General features: G+C 39.2%; 2 protein-coding genes across 3 annotated transcripts in view; one reads left to right on the forward strand and one right to left on the reverse strand.

The window, feature by feature from the left end:
* LOC126458136 (sialin) overlaps positions 1–6,357 on the forward strand; it is a 388,874-nt gene extending 382,517 nt beyond the window's left edge. Inside the window, exon 12 of the mRNA XM_050094978.1 lies at positions 4,092–6,357. Within this exon, the coding sequence (XP_049950935.1) occupies positions 4,092–4,292 (201 nt within the window). The 3' untranslated portion in view covers positions 4,293–6,357. The remainder of the gene's footprint in view (positions 1–4,091) is intronic.
* Positions 6,358–13,765: 7,408 nt separating this feature from the next.
* LOC126458137 (beta-catenin-like protein 1) overlaps positions 13,766–24,109 on the reverse strand; it is a 96,371-nt gene continuing 86,027 nt past the window's right edge. For both annotated transcript variants that reach the window (XM_050094979.1, XM_050094981.1), the window contains exons 10-11: positions 21,009–21,198; positions 13,766–13,929 (exon numbers count right to left, since the gene is read on the reverse strand). In XM_050094979.1, coding sequence (XP_049950936.1) covers positions 13,841–13,929; positions 21,009–21,198 — 279 coding nt within the window. In that variant the 3' untranslated portion in view covers positions 13,766–13,840. The remainder of the gene's footprint in view (positions 13,930–21,008; positions 21,199–24,109) is intronic.

A 24,109-nucleotide genomic window follows, 5' to 3' on the forward strand; every position in this document is an offset into this window, starting at 1 on the left:
CACTGGTAGCAAGTTTTGCACAGTAGACAAAATGTTTGCTTATGTATACATGGTTTGTAGACTGAGTCACTCCAAATCCTTTCAGGGGATACCATCCAAATAATGTATGGAACATTAATTAACATCCTGAGAAAAAGAATCTTATCTCAAAAACAACAAAGAGCATGGCATACTGTGATGTGGGCCCATTATAAAAACTGTGTAGCAACAAATAATAATTTTCACAAAAGTTTGATTTTGTTCTGTTAGCAACCATATTTTTTTTTTTTAAATTAATACATTGCTATGCATGTTTTGCTCATCGTCAGATGTTTTGTACCCGCCACTATGAAGGACATGCGATTTGTGTCAGTATATCAGTTATCTCTTCTGCCAGTGTTGATATTTGTGGTATTAACAGCTAGGAGTCATTTATTTACCTATGAAGTGACTTACACCGTTTGTAATAAATAGGGCTTAAGACTAATGAAGAATTTTGAGCTTTTAAATTCATTTATTTCATTTAGAGGGTATGCTGAATAGTAAGGTCTCCAATTTTTTTTATTTGAAAACTTTTACAGCTTTTTAATAAAACAAATGTTATCAACATTCTAAATCTTTATCCTCCAAATCTACATATCTATTTGTCATCATAGTCACCCTGGTAATGAACACATTTCTCCCAACAGCGACCAGTTTGTTGGTACTGTCACTGTAGAATGTTTGACTTTTCTGATGGTGCCACATCACCACTTCTGCTTGCACCGCTTCATCACTATCAAAGGGAAGGTCTTGAAAGGTGTTCTTTACATTTTGGAAACTGATGAAAATTGGATGGGGCCATGTCTGGACTGTATTGAGGCTGATCAATGACAGTGAACCAAAGGTATTGGATTGTTGCACATGTTGTAGCGCTCATATGTGGTCTGGCAGTGTCATGCTGAAAGTGAAGGTGGTCCATGTGTGGATGTACTCTTAAAATTTGAAACTCGACTACAGCATACTGTTTCTCATACAAACAACATAAAGGATCATTCAAAAAGAGCACTAGTTTTGAAAATCTGGTAAATTTTTGTTTGTTGGTTGATGACATTGTTTTGATTCATTTCTGTTTCCAGGAACATTCCAATTGTTGACTCAGTCTGAATTTTATGCGTTTGGTGTCTAACCATAGAGCAGTTCTCTTGTACACAATGAGTGCTAATCGTGAAAACATTTTATCGGAATGGAGAAAGTTATACAGCAACTATCAAGCGACTTCACACGATTCTAGGGCACCATGAGACACTGAAATGAATCAACAGTTTGCAGACAGATGAAAAAGTTCTTTGAGACAGGTTCCACGGTGATCCTTAAAAGTCATCTTGGTGTTGTCATTCTGACCAAAGTGTCCATAACATTGCGGTGGTTTGTGACAGTGTGGCTGTTAGCCTAATGAAATCAGTTTGTCACTGTTCCCAACAACTGGGCTGTTCTTCAGTATGGAGAATTCTCCAGTATGATCTCCACTACCACCCCTATAAAGTTCAGCTGACACAGCAGCTGAAAGTGATGGATCACCAGGATAGACAACAGTTTCTTGACTTGGTTCCAGAGGACAACAGGACGATGACAGCTTCACAAACAAAATCATCTTCAGTGATGAAGCACACTTCCACTTAAATGGCTTTGTGAATACGCAGAACTTCCATACCTGGGTTCAGAAAATCCTTGTACAATGCAGGAAAGGGAAATTCATCCACAAGAAATGACAGTTTGTTGCAGCTTTTGGTCGGGCGTTGTTGTTAGCTGTTATTGTTTTGAAGACGAGGCAGGCCAAGCTGTGACATTCAATGGAGAATGATACTGTACAATGATGAAGAAGTTTTTGTGGCCTCATTTGGATGGAATGGACATTGAAGAGTTGAGGTTTCAGCAGGATGGTGTCACTTGCCATACTTCCTGCAAAAAAATTCAGTTGCTCCGTGAGTGGTTCCCAGATCACCTCAATTTGTGCAATGTTGTTCATTAATGGCCACCGAGGCCATGTGATTTAACGCCTTGTGACTTCCCTTTTTTTGGCATCTTAAGTCAGTGGTGTATGTCAATAAACCTGAAACATCCATGACTTGAAGGAGGATATTGGAGTTGTCAGTGTAATGGATGTGGAAATTTGTCGTGCAGTCATAGTGAATTTCATGGACAGAGCTCACATTTTTCATACATGAAATGTGAAGATTAGATGAACATGTTTATGTACTTTGCATTTTTTATAAAAATAAACTTCTTACTTTGATATACCAAATCTGGCATTCTGTTTGAACCATCTTACAATTACATTATACGCAAGATGTAGAACATTAACAATATCAGGAAGAGGATAGATTGCTACTTAACACATTATCTTTATGGTGAGCAGAAAGCTTTTCCCTACATTTTTTTATATTCCAACCTTCAGTTTCCATTGTTTGATGTAAAATGTTGATAACATTTGTTTTATTTAAAAAGCTTTAAGAGTTTTCACATAAAAAATTCAGATGCGTTACTTTGCAGCATGCCCTTGTAGAATAGAATTTTCATTTAGTGTAGCGTAGATAATTATATCCATTTCCTCGCAGGTATCTTTTTTTTCCATTTTGAGCAGAATTTTCACATTTTGTTCAGTTCTCAGTGAATGATTGTTACAGTAATGTGTGTTGCTAGCGCTGGTTTGTTGTATTTCTCCAACCCGTAACAGTACATGTGCTCTTAAAACCAAGTCTCAAAATTTCTGCTAGTCCGGACTATATAAAGTCTGATACGACGGCTACAGGTGATGCCAAGTGAGTCCAGATTTGTACATGGGCATTTTAAATTTTGCCCTTCTACTTAGGCCTCTTTCAGTTTCAGTTTTATATTTTATAAGTACATGATATATCTTTCAGTGAGCTTCCCTTAACAAGTCCTGGGTCTTGTTTGTAAATGTTATAGTTAAAAGAGAAATAATTATGTGAGAGTACCAAACCAAGCATATCCTCAAATTCAGTTATTTCTGGCCTGCCCATTACTTCTTTTCATTAAATTATTTTACAGTCTCATCTAGAGGTATGCTGCTGCATAACTTTTCAGTATCAAGGAAGAGAAATTTGATGTGAGGTGACACAACTGTTTTGACAGCTGGCCTGATAAGATGTGATGTTATTTTGAATTTCTGGCTGTACTCTGAGTCTGGAAGATTTGAGATTAATTACAATCTGGGCTTCATTCTTTGTGAAACAAAAGTCACTTTTATTGAGAAATTTTCTTCTTTTAACTTGAAATTTTGTTGTAGGGTCAAGAAGGATTCCATGTAAATGATTATTTGAAAAAAAGTGTTTAGTAAATATTTATCTTCTTTGAGTATGATAATCATTAGGGAACCCTTCTCTGCTTTAACAGCTAAGGCATCATGGTTTGTGTAATGAGCAAAACATGTTTCAAATGTGTAGCAATTCATTAAATTAAAAAATAAATAAACAATGTGACCGGTAGCAGAACAAAACAAACAATATATTTGCACCAGTCACTATGACTGCAGTCAATGACTATAAGGCACAATCAGACACTTGTTAACTCTGTACAGTACAAAACAGGCAGTTATAAGTCTAATGTAGGACTATAACTAACTTCCCAACTTAATATACAAGGAAACAAATTAACTCATTGTTTAGAGTACCTGATGTGATATAGAATTTACAAGCTGCAGTCCCAATAAAGAAATGTCATGAAATTAGCAGTGATGCATTGCTGCAACATGTGATTTCCTCAAAGGTATGTTTTCACAACTTCAGGGAACTAATCAATTTGCATGTATTTATTGATCTGAAAATGCTTAGATACACCCCTAAACATTGGTCACACTGCTCATACAAGTCTTCTTATATGATCTAATCTTAAGACAAAAGAACTGTATACACAACTAAATCTTATACATTCTAAAAGACAAGGTTACATGTTCCCTCAGTAACTGATAACATTTTTGTCTCATGAGTAACACACTAAAATTGTAACTTCTACATAACACTCTTTGCAAATGTGGCTTGCACCACAGATAAATTACTGTTCCTACATTTAATCATTTGGGACCCTAATGGCATTGCTTTGCATGTTGACAGCAAACGTTCGGCCAGTGGCAGAAGGTGTTTGGGATCCTAGTGGGCACATACACAGCAGGAGCACTGGCCTATCTGGTGCTAGGATCTGGAGAGCTGCAGCACTGGAACAACCCACCAGGCAGTACCGCAACCTCTAATGGCAAGGACCTTGCTGATGAAGGGGACGCTGAGGAGGAGGCAACACCACTGCGAAAACTCTAAGCACAACAAATCTGCCATATCTGTAGCCCAAAAGCAACAAGACTACAATCGCAGTCTCTCAGATTTGCGTATTTTGCCTGCTTGGTACAATTAGTAACATTAAAGAGCTAAGATACTCACATAGCAACTGACAGACCACTCTGAAAACTATGAAGTTGTGAATTGTGAATCCCGCAAATTTTGTTCATCCAAGATTTGACACAGACAAATCTACTATTAATAATGGACTTTATTAATGTGTGTTTAATCCCTTCCAAGAAAAAGTTATCCTTCATAAATTTGGTGTTTCTATTCTGAGAGGCACAATACACGTGTCACCCACATTTTATATTATGAATTTGCAAACTTAATTACACTCTTGAATATTTGTTTCCAAGGCACCTCTTGGATTTTAACCTAGGGTGATTTAGAGATACAGACCATGAATCATAGTGAAGGAAGCAAGCAACCTTGGAATGGAGTGTGGAAGTAGCAGTAGCCATATGGTTAGACTGCATATATGAGTGAGAATGAGGGGCAAGGTAGAATATTTCAATCATTCATTTGAAAGACATTTAATTTTCATGATGTCATCCTATTCAAATTCTGACTCCAGCTGCTTATTGTATCTAATGCAGGCGCAGTTTATGAACTGAATTCAGCAAAATGTTACACATTTCTTTGAATTTTGATTCACACAAATAAATCTTACTCAATGAGCAGCTGCCAGGCCACTTATACAACAGGGGAAAAACTTTTCACTTTTGAACAAACACAATCAAATCTCATGTGACTACTCAACAACTGGCCATACATGAAGTGGATCTCCTAAAAACTTTTAAGTGTGATTTTGATAACAGCTGAGACAAATAGCTGTTATTCAGTTAGTGAACACACTCATCAGAGTCAGCTGTTATATGTACATGTATACCATAGGTCTTAGCGACAGTGTAAAATGGTTTATATTGGAGATGTATTCAGCAGTGTGTTCATACAGATCACTAATTCTTGTGGAATTCATATTACTTTTCAGATATGTTTCATGATACATGGACTGCACTTTCTGTACTGGCACCTTTCAAAGTTTAATATTCGTAATTCTCCATTGACACTTATATCAGTTGTAATTCTGCACATTTAACCCATGTGCAAACAGTGCATTCCATTTATTTACAAATTTCTGTCAGTTATTCCTCTTACTATTCCATTTATTTCTGACCAAAGCCATGAGTTTGTGACGACTAAAGTGCAATATCTTACATGATGAAATCTAGATAAATACGTATGAATACTCACTGCCACTTTGGCAAAGATTTTTTATTTTTAGTCCTTCCATTGCTCTGAATAATAGACAGAATGGAAGTCACAGTGTAAAGTTAAATAAACTGTAGCTACTGATCAGAGAGAGAAATACATTACTGAAAAATGTTTGTTTTAATAACTACCAAAATTAGGGCTTATGAGATTCTTTTCCCTCTTTAGGTTGTGAGCAAGTATCTATTTCCTACCTACTTACAGAAGTTATAATTGTCTTTATTATAAGTGAGGATCACATATCTCCTGTCTGCATTGTGATACTTAACAATTCCGCTCGCTTAATTTCTATTGTGGTTTTGTGAAACTTAATTTTTTTTTAATTTTGTTTCTTCTTACTGTAACTTTTTAGCAGCAAGCCATGTAAATGAAACTACAGCAACTCAGTATGATGCTATAAGCAGTGTTATGTTACATTAAGGCTCGTGATGTGAGTTCACGTTAACAATGGGAGTCATATTAATGTTGTATCCAACTGTTGTTAGTATTGTATTTCTGTACATTATTTGTGATATACTGCTTGTGAATGAAGACATTTGAGAGAGATATATATGAAAGTTCATCTTAGGCTTTCTCATACTCTGTTACAGAAAGAGATACTGAATGAGTAAAAACATTTGCCATTGTGATTCCGTTTCACAGCTGAACCATCCATGTCTTTACTTTTTGTGTATACTCAGTTTTGTAAGGTATGTTATTAGTTATAAATTTATGCATACATTCCATGATCTGACATGTGTAAATAATAAAAACATGGTGTGTTCTATATACAGCCAAGACATTACCTCTACATGAAAAGTTGTGTAGTTGTTTTTCCATCCTATGTTACCTTCATATGACCGTTTTGTAGACCTATCCACGAAACGGTCTTGTGCCTCCTGTCTCACAGCCCCCCCCCCCCCCTCCCAAGTTCCTAGGAACCAAACTATGAATGAGCCTGCCTTATTTTCTTGTGTTGCAACAAACACAGCATATCAAACATACCTGTAAAGGATAGTGTAACACTCACAACTATGCAAACGGTGCGAGAACAGTGGTTGTAAAAGTACCGTAACCAACATGGACCAGAGACAAGTGTCACTCCTTGTCAGTGACAGTTGGTTTCAAACCCAATAGGACTTGGTGCTGTCAGTGAATGCAGGTCCATCTCAACCAGTTTCCAAGCAAACATTGTGAAGGTAACTGCATGCAATGGAAATCCGGATTTTTTTTTTGCCTCACAAAACGCCATTGTTCACAGTGCAGCATTAAGTTACACATCTTCAATGAGCCAAACAACACAGAAACTTGACTTTCCCTAACCTGAGGCATGTATTTGTTGCTTGAAGAGCCATGATTTTCTTTTGTAAAGATGCAAGTGATAGAGTGCGCAGACAGGCCAACGAGGAGTCTAGTTCACAGCAAATGGATGGTGAAGTTCAGGCCGGATGTTGTTCTGCAATATTTTGATGGTGTTTTTTGTACCACGAATGGCTCGTGTTCAATTTACCATGAACATCAACCAGGCTGTTTATTTCAACATCCTCAGTGGCCAGGTGTTGCTCTTTCTCCTACAGCTTCACAATGAGTATACTGTGGACACTTCATACATTCCAAGACGACAACCGCTTTGTACACAAACCTTCAGATATACATTCCTAATTTCACAAACACTCACAAACCCTATTGCACATCAACTGGCCTTGTAAATCACCTGATCTTCATGCCTTAGAAAATGTCTGGTACTATCAGAAACAGCAGGTGGAACGTAGCAATAAAGATAGATGCAATTTGGTAGCTCTACAGGATCTAGTCATCAAAGAGCGCCTTCAGTTCGATATGATACACATGAAGATACTTGAGGACATTTTTCTCAGAGGCCATTGCCAATTATTTGTTTATATCTTGTGAAAATCGATCCTTATGTTACAACCAGCTAAACCATACCCCACCAAGATATGTAGCTTGTAAGTATTTCAGTTTCTTGTGTTTTGGGAGAATCAGTGAACTAAATGTGATGTTGCCATACAATTTATGAAGCCTTCAGGACAACAGCTGCCACTCTATTGGCCCAAATGAGAGGATATTTTTCCAGTTCCCAAACTCAATGGCTTGCAGTTGTTGGACATCCTAAAACATCAGCTGTAAGAACTTACCAATTTCAGTGGAGTGTATATGCTCTATTCAGAAAAAAATGTTATAGTTACAAATAGTGCCTACTGTATACAGTGTGTTTTAAAGAAACTGAAATAGCTTGAACTTTTTAAAAATATTGTTTGCCGAGCCTGTACCATTTATAAGTTGAATCATTCAAAATTTCAGTTGGGACAAAACTATATTGTCTGGGGAGCCTTAAATTAAAAACTATTCCACAATGAAAGTTTCACTCTGCAGCAGGGTGCGCACTGATATGAGACTTCCTGGCAGATTAAAACTGTGTGCTAGACCGAGACTCAAACTCGGGACTTTTGCTTTTCACTGGCAACTGCTCTACCGACTGAGCTACTTAAGCATGACTCAAGACCTGTCCTCACAGCTTTACTTCCAGCAGTTCATCTCCTACCATCCAAACTTCACAGATCTTCCCCTGTGAAACTTGCAGGACTTGCACTCCTTGAAGAAAGGATATTGCAGAGACATGGCTTAGCCACAGTCTGGGGGGTGTTTACAGAATGAAATTTTCACTCTGCGATGGAATGTGTGCCGATTTGAAACTTCTGTCGGATTAAAACTGTGCTGGACTGAGACTCAAACTCGGGACTTTTGTGAGCAAAACATCTCTTACAAACTACTATCTGTTACAAAACAAAAAAATACAAAAGAACAGAAAACATATTTTATTTGAGGAACTATTACTTTCAATATACTGTGCGAAATTCACATGATTTGTAATGTTTTTTATCTCAGTTCAAGATCACCTACGATTCCAGAGGCATTACATGTGCAAAATTTAAACTCTCTGCAGACCTTCTAATTTGCTCGCAGGATTACAAGAAATTACAAAATGATATACAGCCACTTCTATGTCCATTTTGTCCCCATTCTTTCCCTTGGCTGATGATCATAAAAAAAGGTAAATGTATTAAGAAGAATAATTGATTATTTAACAAAAATTCATAAATCATTGTTCATCAATCAGTACTATGCCAGCATCACTTTGTCTGATAAAGAGTTTAGTGCTAATGAAATATTATAATGTGCGATGTATTTAAATGTCTGTCTAGTGTGGATAGTAATTGAGACAGTATATGCTCTCTCTCTCTCTCTCTCTCTCTCTCTCTCTCTCTCTCTCTCTCTCTCTCTAGAACAAACAAATATAATTCATTTATTCTGCTTCCAAATACATTGCGTATTATTATTTCCTGCCTGTATGGCTTGACTTAAAAAGGTATGAAAAGTAGTAGTAGTAGTAGTAGATTTTTTTTTTAACGATCCTTGTACTACAGAGTATATAACCTCCAAATTCCATGTTGTTTTGGATGACAAAAAAAGGTAATTTATTTTTTTAAATGTTAGCAAGTGTCCTTTTGTGCCATAACATTGTTAAATAAGAACCAAACTTTCTAACATTGAAGTACCATAAAATGGAAACACACAGAGATAAAATGCTAAAATTTTGTATGATTTCTTATCTCTACAAGCTGACCAAATACGCTAAGTTTCATCCAAATCTGAGATAGTGGTTGAGATGGCCTGAATGACTTGACCCAATGCATAAACTGTATGTAGATCAACCTCTCCTCAAATAAATGAACAAATTCTAGTGGTGAGCAGTATTAAACTGTAATTCATGACTATCCTTCTGGAGTACGTCTTCTGTATACAACTGATAAGACATTTAAACTCAAATTAGCTGAATACTGATACCTCACTTCACGAAGACACATTCACAATGAGAGAGAGATTTATATTAATGACTCTGCATTTATTTGTCTGTGATGGTGGCAGATACAAATTGCTAGCTGTGCACAGCTAGCCATAATGATTTATCAACAATAAAAAGTAGAATGTGTTAGAGTACTGTGCAGAAGATGGGCAATTTGATAGCTTTAAAATTTCACATTTAGCATCTAAAAAAAATAGCTTCTTTGTACTCAAGTGCAACACTATTTTGTTTCTTTCCTCACTATTTAACATATATAACAGCTCCAGCTGTCGAAATAATGTAGATAAAAGAGTGTCCATGCCAAGTTGGCTTAATCACAATATTCTCAATAGCAACACCTCGTATTACATTTTTAGAATGGCTTTTAAACATCCGAATTGTGCTTACTTGGAATTCATTGTTTAAATAATACTTTGAACTTGATGAGATAACAGGGATTCTACAACTTTACTTCAGAAATTACAAATAAAGCAAGATCGGCAAGCACTTGAAAGAATTTTCCACCTGATCTTGTGAAAAAATGCAGATTATGGACTATAATTTTGATGAAATTTAGTGGGTCAGTGCTCATTTCAGATCATGTTGAGAAGAAGATAAAACCATACTTACTATGTGATTCATATATACTGAACATTCTAAGAAACTGGTACAGCTGCCTATTATCGTGTAGCGCCCCCACGAGCATGCAGAAGTACCACCACACGACATGGCATGGACTCTACTAATGTCTGAAGTAGTGCTGGAGGGAACTTACACCATGAATCCTGCAGGACTGTCCATAGATCCGTAAGCGTATGACAGGGTGGAGATCTCTTCTGAACAGCATGTTGCAAGGCATCCCAGATATGCTCAATTATGTTCATGTCTGGGGAGTTTGGCGGCTAGCGGAAGTGTTTAAACTCAGAAGAGTGGTCCTGCAACCACTCTGCAGCAATTCTGGACATGTGGGGTGTCGCTCTGTTCTACTGGAATTGCCCAAGTCCGTTGGAATGCACAATGAAGATGAATGGATGCAGGTAATCAGATAGGATGCTTACATACGTGTCACCAGTCAGAGTCATATCTAGACGTATCAGGGGCCTCATATCACTCCAACAGCTCACGTCCCACACTATTACAGAGCCTCCACCAGGTTGAACAGTTCCCTGCTGACATGCAGGGTTCATAGTTGATGAGGTTGTCTCCATACCCATGCACGTCGATCCGCTCGATAGAATTTGAAACGAGACTCGTCTGACCACGGAACATACTTCCAGTCATCAACAGCTGAATGTCGGTGTTGATGGGCCCAGGTGAAGCATAAAGCTTTGTGTTGTGAAGTCATCACGGGTGAGCTTCAGCTCCGAAAGCCCATATCCATGATGTCTCATGGAATGGTTTGCAGGCTGACACTTGTTGATGGCTCAGCACTGGAATCTGCAGCAATCTGCGGAAGGGTTGCACTTCTGTGACGTCAAACGATTCTCTTCAGTCATCATTGATCCCATTCTTGCTGGATATTTTTCTGGTCACAGTGATGTCAGAGATTTGGTACTTTACCTGATTTCTGACATTCACGGTACACTCATGAAATGGTCATACAGGAAAATACCCACTTGATCGCTGCTTTGGAGATGCTGTGTCCCATCGCTCGTGCACCGACTACAACACCATATTCAAACGCACTTAAACCTTTATAACCTGCCATTGTAGCAGCAGTAACTGATCTAACAACTGCACCAGACACTGATTGTCTTATACAGGGTGTTACAAAAAGGTACAGCCAAACTTTCAGGAAACATTCCTCACACACAAAGAAAGAAAATGTGTTATGTGGACATGTGTCCGGAAACACTTACTTTCCATGTTAGAGCTCATTTTATTACTTCTCTTCAAATCACATTAATCATGAAATGGGAACACACAGCAACAGAACATACCAGTGTGACTTCAAACACTTTGTTAAAGTAAATGTTCAAAATGTCCTCCGTTAGCGAGGATACTTGCATCCACACCCTCCGTCGCATGGAATCCCTGATGCGGTGATGCACCCTTGGAGAATGGCGCATTGTATCACAGCCGTCCACAATACGAGCACGAAGAGTCTCTACATTTGGTACCGGGGTTGCATAGACAAGAGCTTTCAAATGCCCCCATAAATGAACGTCAAGAGGGTTGAGGTCAGGAGAGCGTGGAGGCCATGGAATTGGTCCGCCTCTACCAGTCCATCGGTCACCGAATCTGTTGCTGAGAAGCGTACGAACACTTCGACTGAAATGTGCAGGAGCTCCATCGTGCATGAACCACATGTTGTGACGTACTTGTAAAGGCACATGTTCTAGCAGCACGGGTAGAGTATCCCGTATGAAATCATGATAACGTGCTCCATTGAGCGTAGGTGGAAGAACATGGGGCCCAATCAAGACATCACCAACAATGCCTGCCCAAATGTTCACAGAAACGTTGCGTGCGGATTCTCGTCAGCCCACACATGTTGATTGTGAAAATTTACAATTTGATCACGTTGGAATGAAGCCTCATCCATAAAGAGAACATTTGCACTGAAATGAGGATTGACACATTGTTGGATGAACCATTCGCAGAAGTGTACCCATGAAGGCCAATCAGCTGCTGATAGTGCCTGCACATGCTGTACATGGTACGGAAACAACTGGTTCTCCATACAGTGACGTGGTCAACGTTACCTTGTACAGCAGCAACTTCTCTGATGCTGACATTAGGGTTATCGTCAACTGCACAAAGAATTGCCTTGTCCATTGTAGGTGTCCTCCTCGTTCTAGGTCTTCCCCAGTCGCGAGTCATAGGCTGGAATGTTCCGTGCTCCCTAAGACGCCGATCAATTGCTTCGAACGTCTTCCTGTCGGGACACCTTCGTTGTGGAAATCTGTCTCGATACAAACGTACTGCGCCACGGCGATTGCCCCATGCTAATCCATACATCAAATGGGCATCTGCCAACTCCACATTTGTAAACATTGCACTGACTGCGAAACCTAGTACTGTAGAGCAATGAGTTGCATGTCAGCACAAGCACCGAAGTCAACATTACGTTCCTTCAATTGGGCCAACTGGCGGTGAATCGAGGAAGTACAGTACATACTGACGAAACTAAAATGAGCTCTAACATGGAAATTAAGCATTTCTGGACACATGTCCACATAACATCTTTTCTTTATTTGTGTGTGAGGAATGTTTCCTGAAAGTTTGGCCGTACCTTTTTGTATCACCCTGTATAGACATTGCCGACCACAGTGCTGTATTCTGCCTGTTTACATATTTCTGTATTTGAGTACATATGTCTATACCAGTTTCTTTGGTGCCTTTGTGAATCACTTCCACAACAGTAACATCTCCGAATCTTGTTGAGTTGGATTCAACCCATCTGTAATGTTGGAATATTAGGACCGTTCTACTAGAAACAAACTGGGGACTCTCAAATGAAAACTGCTGAAGGGATTGACACGCCATCACCTAGCAAAGAATGTATGGTACCTATAAAAGTGCTGATGCCCTAACTCGTCTCTAGAATGACATGGGCTCTTTCTCACGTGACGACAGAGCGGGCACATGCATGCATTGAACATCCTCTGCACTCATCATGCTGAAAAACAGAAATAGAGTCTTCAAAAGAACAGCAAAGGGGTGCAGTGCATTTCCTGACAACAGGAGTGCAGGAAATGGAAATTCATCAAAGAATAGCCGAGTGTATGAAGATCACTTCATGTATATTGCAAAAATCAAGGCATGGCACAAGCAACTCTGGAAGGAAGGATGTCAATTGGCCACTTATGAACAAACTGCAATGCCACACTACGTTATCAATACCACTGACCAGCAGGTGGATACCCTCACTCCAGGAGACCAGCAAGTTACAGTGGTAGCAGTTGCCCCAGAGGTCAGATTAAGCAATGGATGCTCAGTGCTCTATCTGCAATTGGGCACTCTTTCTGCTGTAAGGAAATGCACTACATGCTTTTGGTCTTCTTTTGAAGTCTCCAGTTCTCTGTTTTCAGGTCTGCTGAATACCATGGATGGTCACTGTGTGCCTATGACCAATCTACTGAGAGGTTGGTGTGCACCTATGTCATTACAGAAATGTGTTAGGAGCCTCAGCATTCTTATACGGACCACACATTCCTTTATAGGCAATGGCATTATATCCCTTCAGCAGTTTTCATTTTATAGCCTCTGGCTTGTTTCTTTTTGAACTACCTTAAAAAGTGAGAGCAGGGGCAACTTTTTGGTCTTCAAATATTAATTTAATTATCAATGGAAAATTTTAAGTTTTGCATCAATAAAATTATGACACAATATATAAAAAAATATAACAAAATCTTTATTACAAGTCACTTTCAATTATTTACATACAAAACAAATCAAGTGACTAAAGTTAAAATTTGTCTACAAGCTGGAGTATATGTTGCTGTTCGACATCCCTCCAATCCGTATCGCCTGCATCTCCAAGGTTTCCTGCATACTCTGAAAGAAGAAAGGGGGCATGGTTAATTATGACTGTTTATCTATAAAATATAAGACAACAATGTTGCTGCTATTTCCATAAAATACTTCAGGAGTCACACCTGCTCTTTATTCAAACGTATTACATGTATTAGATACATCTTTGTACCTGAAAAACTTCCTTTTGTTTTCATACCTTCTTCATTTGTCCCTGGAATTAACTGCAATCACTACATCTCTGTAAAATGAAAATCCTTCTCTTCCCATCTTAGGCACTCATAGTTTTCCCCTGCTGTATTACTCACTGGTTTTTACGGGTGATATTTTACATACAAAGGCAGATACACCAGTGCGGTTAAACTGCTGCACATCTACACAATTACTCTGCAACTCATACAAACGTGTTTGGAAAAGGATTCATAGACCCATTTTCAGACTCTTTCTCTACTGCTCCACTCTTGAATAGCACTTGCAAAAACTGAATGCTTAAATCAAACTGTGTGAGCTCACATCTATATTATTTTATCACAATGGTGTTTTCCGCCAACGTAGGTGGAAGTCAACAAAATGGCGTTCAGAGGGAAAAAGATGACGCTTGTAATTTCATTAAAAGATCTTGCCACAACGAACAACACCTTTGTTTCAGTGATTAGACAACGGAAAGTCCAGGATAGAATAACAACAATATGGAAATGACAGATTACTACTCATCATTAAGAGGACACCTTGCGTCAGATCGAGGCACAAAGAAAAAGAATGTTAAAATATTTAAGCTTTCAGACAAAGTCCTTCTTCCGAAGGAGATATCTCTCTCTCTCTCTCTCTCTCTCTCTCTCTCTCTCTCACTCACACACACACACACACACACACACACACACACACACACGGGGGCACTGTCTCCAAGTGCTGCCACCTGACTTTGACTGGCAATCTATCCTTTCCATATTTTTGTTTGTTTCAATTATTGGCACCCCACCTCATTCATCACATCTGTGACATTTTCTCCCCAACGCCATGAGAATAGGAAACAAGTTGCTTTTCTCTGAACTTGTTTGATGTCCTCTGGCAATCCTATATGCCTAAGATCACATACTGTGCAGAAATGCTCCAGAAGAGGGCAGAAAAGCAATTGCAAGCAGCCTCTCTAGCAGATTCGTTGCATCTTCTAAGTGTTCTGCCGATAAATGCAATTTTTAGTTTGCATACCCGACAAAACTTTCTATGTGATGGTTCCAATTTATGTTGCTCATAAATGTAATCTGTAGGTATTTAGATGAATACACAGCCCTTAAATTTATGAGATTTACCATCTAACCTAAATGTAACAGAGTTTTTGGAGTACTCGTATCGAGGAACACACACTTTTTATTGTTCAGGGTCCATTTCCACTTTTCATACCATAAAAATATCTTGTCTGAACCATTTTGTAATTGTTCTGATTTTTGGATGACTTTACTAGAAGGTGACAAACAGCATCATCTGCAATTTGTTCAGTGTTTCTCATATTAGAACTGTATAATTTCATGTAAACTTGCTGTACATTATTGTCTTAGTTCTCATTAATTACAGCTACCTTCAAGTTTGTTATACAGCTTAGTAACTGCTGCAAACAACCCTCACACACTGAAGTGATGAGCTTTGCAGGATGTCTAGTTCACTTACGGGCTTCAATTGCCACTTTTTCTGGCCTCTGACAATGTTTCACAAATTGGAGTAAGCCAGTAGACATGGCTACAGCCTGAAGAAATATGTACTGATGATGGGGACAGTTCTTGTCATAAACATAATTTGTTTCTTAAAGCAGATGAATCTCAAATGGCATAAAATGTGGTTAAACAATGGAAAGTCTGGGTTGTAATATCATGCCCTGAAATGATGGACATCCTACCCGGGGCTTTCCCCAGTGCCCCTCCTACCTCCACAACATCCTAGTCCATCCCTACACTACTCCCAATCTCAAGCTCTTGCCACTGGAATCATATCCTATGGAAGACCCAGGTGCAAGACTTGCCCAATCCACACATACAGCACTTCCTATTCCAGTCCTGTCACAAGTTATCTTACCCCACCAGAGGAGGGCAACCTGTGAAAGCAGCCATGTCGTGTACCAGCTCTGTTGCAGCTGCAATCCTCACTCAGCTTTTTATATTAGTATGACTACCAACAAGCAGATGACATGCTCTTCATTGTAAGTGTTGAGTCCAGAAGATTTATAGAAGACAAATGCAATGCAGCACTTCATGAACTTGAGGGCAGGTGTTGAAGTGTTAAATTGTCACCAGCCCCTCACAAAACACCGTACGTCCTGCTGAAAGTGGACCTAATAAGAAACCCTAAAATAACATTAAAAGATGCAACAATTAGGAAAAGTGTAGTAATAAGGTATCTAGGGGTATTTCTGGATGAATGTCATAACTTTGCACATCATGTAGAGGAAGCAGGCAGGAAAGATACCAACATGATGAATGATGTTATAACCATTGCAAATAGGCAACTTTGGCTTCCCTTGAAGACAATCAGAATATACCCCCAATCTATATTAGCAACAGCCGTAGGATATGGCGTGAGCATCTGGGCTCATAGACTGCAGTTAGTGAAGCCAGCATCAATAAGTGAGAAGAGTTCAATGAGGCATGCTACTGAAATTAACGGGCGCGTACTGCACTACCCCGAATGATGCTTTGTTAGTAGTTCTAGGAATATGCCCATTAGACATGGAAATTAGGAAAAGGGGGTCTTTTACTGGTTAAAGAAAGGCAATCAAATGGAAGCACTAAGGGTGCTTGGAACTGAGGCCAATTCGAAAAAGGCAATAAAAGATCGCATATTACAACTATGGCAAAATGAATGGGACACTTCACGCACTGGCAGAAAAACATATGAATTTCTCCCTATCATGATGCAGAGATTAAAAATTAAATTTCTCAACCAGTCAAGTGGATTGATACACTACTGGCCATTAAAATTGCTACACCAAGAAGAAATGCAGATGATAAATGGGTATTCAATGGACAAATATATTATACTAGAATTTACATGTGATTACATTTTCATGCAATTTGGGTGCATAGATCCTGAGAAATCAGTACCCAGAATAACCACCTCTGGCCGTAATAACGGCCTTGATACACCTGGGCATTGAGTCAAACAGAGCTTGGATGGCATGTACAGGTACAGCTGCCCATGCAGCTTCAACACGATACCACAGTCCACCAACAGTAGTGACTGGCGTACTGTGACGAGTCAGTTGCTCGGCCACCATTGACCAGACATTTTCAATTCGTGAGAGATCTGGAGAATGTGCTGGCCAGGGCAGCAGTCGAACATATTCTGTAACCAGAAAGGACCGTACAGGACATGCAACATGTGGTCATGCATTATCCTGCTGAAATGTAGGGTTTCGCAGGGATTGAATGAAGGGTGGAGCCACGGGTCGTAACACATCTGAAATGTAATGTCCACTGTTCAAAGTGCCATCAGTGCAAACAAGAGGTGACTGAGACATGTAACCAATGGCACCCCATACCATCACACCAGGTGATACGCCAGTATGGCGATGACGAATACACACTTCCAATGTGCGTTCACCACGATGTCGCCAAACACGGATGCGACCATCATGATGCTGTAAACAAAACCTGGATTCATCCGAAAAAATGACATTTTGCCATTCATGCACCCAGGTTTATCATTGAGTACACCATCGCAGGCGCTCCTGTCTGTGATGCAACGTCAAGGGTAACCACAGCCATGATCTCCAAGCTGATAGTCCATGCTGCTGCAAACGTCGTCGAACTGTTGATGCAGATGGTTGTTCTCTTGCAAACGTCCCATCTGTTGACTCAGGGACCGAGACGTGGCTGCACAATGCGTTACAGCCATGCGGATAAGATGCCTGTCATCTCAACTGATAGTGACACGAGGCTGTTAGGATCCAGCACAGTGTTCCGTATTACCCTCCTGAACCCACCGATTCCGTATTCTGCTAACAGTCATTTGATCTCGACCAACGTGAGTATCAATGTCGCGACACGATAAACCCAATCATGATAGGCTACAATCCGACCTTTATCAAAGTCGGAAACGTGAAGGTATGCATTTTTCCTCCTTACACGAGGCATCACAACAACGTTTCACCAGGCAACGCCGGTCAACTGCTATTTGTGTATGAGAAATTGATTGGAAACTTTCCTCATGTCGACACGTTGTAGGTGTCGCCACCGGCACCAACCTTGTGTGAATGCTCTGAAAAGCTAACCATTTGCATATCACAGCATATTCTTCCTGTCGGTTAAATTTCGCATCTGTAGCACGTCATCTTCGTGGTGTAGCAATTTTAATGGCCAGTAGTGTACATTAGCAGACTGGCCATGGCCCTTATGCCACATATCTATGTAAAATCAGAGGACAGATGAATGATAGCTACACTTGTGGCAGTGTGGGCATACCAGAACACACATTGTGGAACTGCACGCTCTATGAAGATGCAGCGGATAATAGACATTAGGAATTAAGGATATGGGATCCCAAAGCAGCGCTAAGGAGAGAGTCAACCTGCTACATTTAGGATGATACTGCAGCCACAGTATCCAAGAAGGCCAAGGAAGGCTCCACGAGGCATTCAACCATAAGAAATCAAGCTGCTGCCCAGGCTAAACATACTCTGGAGATGGAGAGAAGATGATTGAGGTCAGCTATCTCCAAGTGAAATACTGCCCCAAAAATCTATATTGCGTTGGTGAAAATGATCACAGAATTGTGGACTTTAAGAAGTAACAGTGATGGGTGGAATTACTCGCTACAGTGAAAATGCTGCTGACATGCGCCTGACGCCCAAGGAATTCAGCAGATTATGGCTGTTGACCAGGGTACCATGAGGGCGGATCCAGTGGCAGAAACAGCCATCTAAAAGTTAAATGCATCAAAATAAATGAACAAACAGAGAACAAATTCTGTAGTGTTTGTAGTAGACTAGTAGCTGGGTAACTGTTTAAGGGTTTTAATGTAGTTTTGTAGTAGTAGAAGTTGTAGTTTTTTAATCTTTCTTTTTTTTTTTTAAAAAAAAGAAAGAAATTAAGTATCAGAAATAAATAATTAATACATAAATTATAACTATGCAAGGAAATGCAATTTGTATGGCCTATTTCAGCTTTTTAGATAATAAGCTGTAATTACGAAGAATAAGCAAATACAATACCAACAACCGGTCTGCCAGGATGAATGGCCACTGCCAAACTGTTGCCAAGAGCAAAGAGGCCATCCCGTTGCACAACATGCAGCTGAACATAACTTGCCTGATTCCAACTGCTGCTTCATAATCCGTGCCATCTGGATCCTTCCCTTCATCTCCAGCTTTCATGCACTGTGCAGATGGAAGTTATCCTTACAACAAATTCTTCACTCCCAAAATCATTCTGGCCCCAACCTACAGTAACCTAATGTCCCCACCATCTCCACCCAGCTGTATTCAACCATTCTGTCCTGCCATCTTCTCCCGATTCGCATCGCTGCACCCTCATTGTGCACTATTCCCTGCTGGTGCACCTGCTAGTCTTTTCCCCTTATCTGCTACTCTCCTTTCTGCTCCCCACCCCACTCCCCCCTCTTTCCCCACAGTCTCCTGATGCTGTGCTTGGCAATCTCGTCCTGCCACTTCTACTCCCTGCACGCTCTGCCAGGCAGTGCTGATTGCTGATTCCTCCTTCCCCACCCGTACCCTGCTATCCCTCCCCCTTCCCTGCTCCACTCCAGACTGTTGCTCCCATTTGACACAATTCAGTTGTCTTCTGGCCAGAGTGGCAGAAGTGTGTGTGTGTGTTTTTGTCTTTCTTTTCTGAAGAAGGCTTCAGTTGAAAGCTTATGTGTAACAGTCTTTTCATTGTGCCTGTTTGTAACTCAACATGTCATCTTTATAGTGAGTAGCAATTTATCCTTTCATAATACCCTAAAATATGGTTATACTCATCAGTGCCAATTGCACTGTATTCAAGAGTTACTAAAATAGTGATCAAATTCGTACACATTTTTTAACTAGCACTTGCCAATGAAACCATCTCACAGCCAAGTAAAGATTATTTGCAGCTGACATTAGTGAATAATTTAATTATACAAGATTGAATAAGTCAGAAAGTCACAATTATGAAGGAATTCAATGTAGTGAAACATAGTTCAGCTACTTAGCTACAGCCTCAGGGGCAGTTATGCCTGGCTGACAGCAAATCAGTACTACCATAAAAAAATAACATGCATGTTGTCAAACACACAGTCTGATTCAGAAAAAGATAGGAGTTACAATGTGGAGTGAGGACATGGTGAATTATATACTGAATGGATGAGTTTATATTGACAATCTAGCAGTCTCTTGATGAAATGGTGACATTGGTGACTTCAGACACACAACCCAGATTTCCTACATAAATGACAGGTGCTGGGTGCCAATAGGAGAGAGAGCAGCCAGCCATCGGGCACTTTACACGTGGACAGCATAAAGGATGCAGCTGACAAGCAGAGATGAGACATGTAGGTAAGCTGTCTATGTTGGCCTTGATTGTGTTTTATGTCATTTGTTGCAGTGAGGGAATGAAAATTTAATGAAGTATATTCTTTTCTGTAGAACATGCAGAACAATTAGTAAGTCATATATTTGTCAATGAGTTTACTAACAATTGGTGCTTGTTTCTTTGCTGAACAACTCCGGGGCTGTTATGTGTTCATCATTTTTTTAACGGATTATGTTGGTGGGAAACTTCTGACTCGTTTGAGATTCACCTACACAGCCTGCCAATCAGTATTCCCTGATTCTTCATAACATTTATCATTTAACCAGAAAGCTTTCCTTCCTGCCACTTTCAATTACATTACGCAATTAAAGAAAGTGCCATGTGGCCTCCAACTCTCCACAAAAAAACAGTGAATGGATATGATGTCTTCTCACTAAACAAGAGAATAAATTACATAAATCTGTAGAACTAGAGACAAACTGTTTCCAGAATATAACAAGGGCTGTGAATATAGAAAAAATATGTCAGTAAACTCATTATTGGTACACACATCATATGATGGCATGTTTATGTCTTCTCATAGCATTGGATTAAACTTACCTCTCATAACATGCCTTATCGTTTTCACTGAGCCACCCCTCAAATTCAGGATCTGAGTTACTCGCTGCTTGATGGAGCTGGGACCTCCTGTACATACTTCCAATATAATATAATCTACAAGCTGTAATGTGAACAGACCACCTTCAAGTCGCCGCAAGTAATTGCTGTCATCATCTTCATCCTCACCATCCTGAAAAGTAATAACAATATTGCTTATGAACTTCATGAATACTTTAGTGAAATGGTAACCTTACAGAAGATGTCTATCAAAAAAACGTGGATACCATAATTTTACGTGTGTATTTGCTGAAAACTGGAACGCTGCCACAGAATGGTTTTTAAATGTTATGTAAATTTGTTATAAATTAAAGATTGGTATATTGTTCTAAACAGCAGGTAAAGAACATAAAATTACTGCATTCAGTTTCACTTATCTCAAGCATGAATAGCAAAAATGGCTGTGATAGATAATCCATAGTTCTTAGATACAAGTGAGTCTTATTTTCATGGGTTTCACAAACTGTTTATAGTCAACAGAACTCAATATTGTATTTCATTGTATGTTTTATAGTATTGTCTTTTAGTGAATTATTCACTGTAGGCTGAAGACTATATTGAAATGAATGAAGGAAGATTGGTATGTAATGTTTAACAACAATGAGGTCATTAGAGATGGTGCACAAGCTTGGACTGGACAATGTCGTACAGATATGATCCATTAACACACATTGCTTTGTTTTCCCCATTTAAGGACTTGGTATCTTCTTCTAGGACTGCTGAGAAAACTTTTGGTGATAAGGGATCTCCTTGGCCGACACCTCTTTCAATTCTGAACTGCACTATTATGCTGAAGTCAGAGGGAAGCTGTGAAATTAGCACAATATACAGTTACACAGAGATTCCACAATCAAGCATACTCAGTAACTGATACAGATTCGGATAACAATTTAGTAAGGATAACAAATAAAATGAATTTTAAGAGACTCGCCCTGAAGAATCATTGTGGAAAGAAGTGGCATACTGAAGCACTGAGGAATGATAAGATGTGCATGATATTGTCCAAGGCTGTAGGTACTGCCATGTTGTATGCCACAGATGGCAGGCAGAAGTGGAATGGATGTCTCTCCAAAGCGGAATCATATAGGGAGAACAGTTGACACATTAGTACAATGAAGGTAAATGCAAAGAAAACTTGAACAACAGAATAAATAATTCAGTAGATCGACAAAAGAAGAAAAATGTTTGGAAAAACCAAAATACAGAATTATAAATTGATTAGGAATGAAATAAATAAAACTGATTAGGAATAAAATAAATGAGAAGTGAAGGGAAGCCAAGTTGAAAGAGCTGCATGGGAAAGGTGAATAAATTGAAAAGGAAATGGTCACTGGAGAGATTGATTTAGCACACACAACAGTCAGAACAACATTTGGGGAAATTAAAAGCAAAGGTACCAACATTAAGACCACAATGGGAAGTCCACTGCTCAACTCACAGTAAAGTGCAGATAGGTACAAAGAGACCCTTACAAGGGGAAAGACTTGATTGACGACATGACAGAAGATGAAGAAATGTTAATCAATACGGAAGACAAATGGGATGCAGTATTAGAGTCAGAGGTCAACAGAGTTCTGCAAGTCTTGCGATCAAATAAGGCAGAAGGGATAGACAATACATCATCGAAATTTCTAAAATTGTTGAGTGGTAAGTGGCAACCAATGGACTACTGAAGTTATTATGTAGAATCGATGAAGATGGAAATATATCACCAGACTTTCAGAAAAATATCTCCACAAAATCCTGAAGATAGCAAGGGCAGATAAATGTGAAAACTATCGCACAATCAACTTAACATCTCATGCATCCAAGTTGCTGACAAGAATAATATACAGCAGAATGGAAAAGAATATCAAAGAGCTGCTAGATGACATTCAGTTTGGCTTTTAGGGAAGTGAAGGCACCAGACGTGTTGTTCTGACGTTGCACCTATTCTGATAATGGAAGCAAGGCTTAAGAAAAATCAAGTCACGTTAACTGGATTTGTCGACCCTGAAAAGTGTCCAGTAATGTAAAATGGCATAAGATATTCGAAAGCCTGTGAAAAACTGGATTAAGCTATATGGAAATATGGATCACACACATTATTCACAAGGACCAAATGGGAGTGAAATACCAAGAATGAAGTGGTAGGGTAAGAAAGGGCATAAGACAAGGATGCAGCCTCTCTCTCCTAACATTCAATTTGTACATCGAAGAAGCAATGACAGAAATAAAAGAAAGGTTCAAAAAGGTAATTAAAATTCAGGTGAAAGGATAACAGTGATAAGATTCACTGATGGCATTTTATCAAAATGGCTGTCTACAAAGCAAAGTAAGGGAATAACATATACCAGACAAAGCGAGGACATGAAAAATTACAATAGTACATGCAAATTGGGCATTCCAGGCCATAAAAATTCAAACATCAAACAGAGGCCTTAATTAGTGGAACAAAATTTCTGAGAATGTACATTTTAAGCACAGCACTATACAGTAGTGAATCATGGACTGAGGAGACAATGGGAAAGAACAGAATCAAAGTGTTTGAGATGTGGTACTATAAAACAATGTTGAAAATTAGATGGACTGATACGATCAGAAATGAGGCGCTTTTCTGCAGATTCGAGAAAAAGAAACATATGTTCAACATTGACAAGAAGACAGGACAAGGACATACGTTACAACATCATCAGATAATTTTCATAACACTAGAAGGAGCTGCAAGGGTAAAAACAGCAGAGGAAGACAGAGATCAGAATACATTCAATAAACAAATAAGTCATTAGGTCCATATGTAGTCCCAATTTCGTTTTTCAAAGAGTACTTTAAGGCAATGGCCCGTTACTTAGCTTGTATTTATTATGAAGCTCTAGCCCAGTGCAAATTCCCAAGCAAGTTTCCAGTCTCTCCTGTGTATAAGAAGGGCAAACTAATGGACCCGCAAAATTACAGGCCAATACTCCTTACATCAGTTTGCAGAGAACCTTTATGTCCATGAATCAGCATGGTTTTACAAAGCATCATTTGTGCAAAATTTGAGTTTGCCCTTTTCTCATGATATA

Source organism: Schistocerca serialis, chromosome 2 (genome assembly GCF_023864345.2).
Source record: "Schistocerca serialis cubense isolate TAMUIC-IGC-003099 chromosome 2, iqSchSeri2.2, whole genome shotgun sequence".
In the NCBI taxonomy this organism is placed as follows: Eukaryota; Metazoa; Arthropoda; class Insecta; order Orthoptera; family Acrididae; genus Schistocerca; species Schistocerca serialis.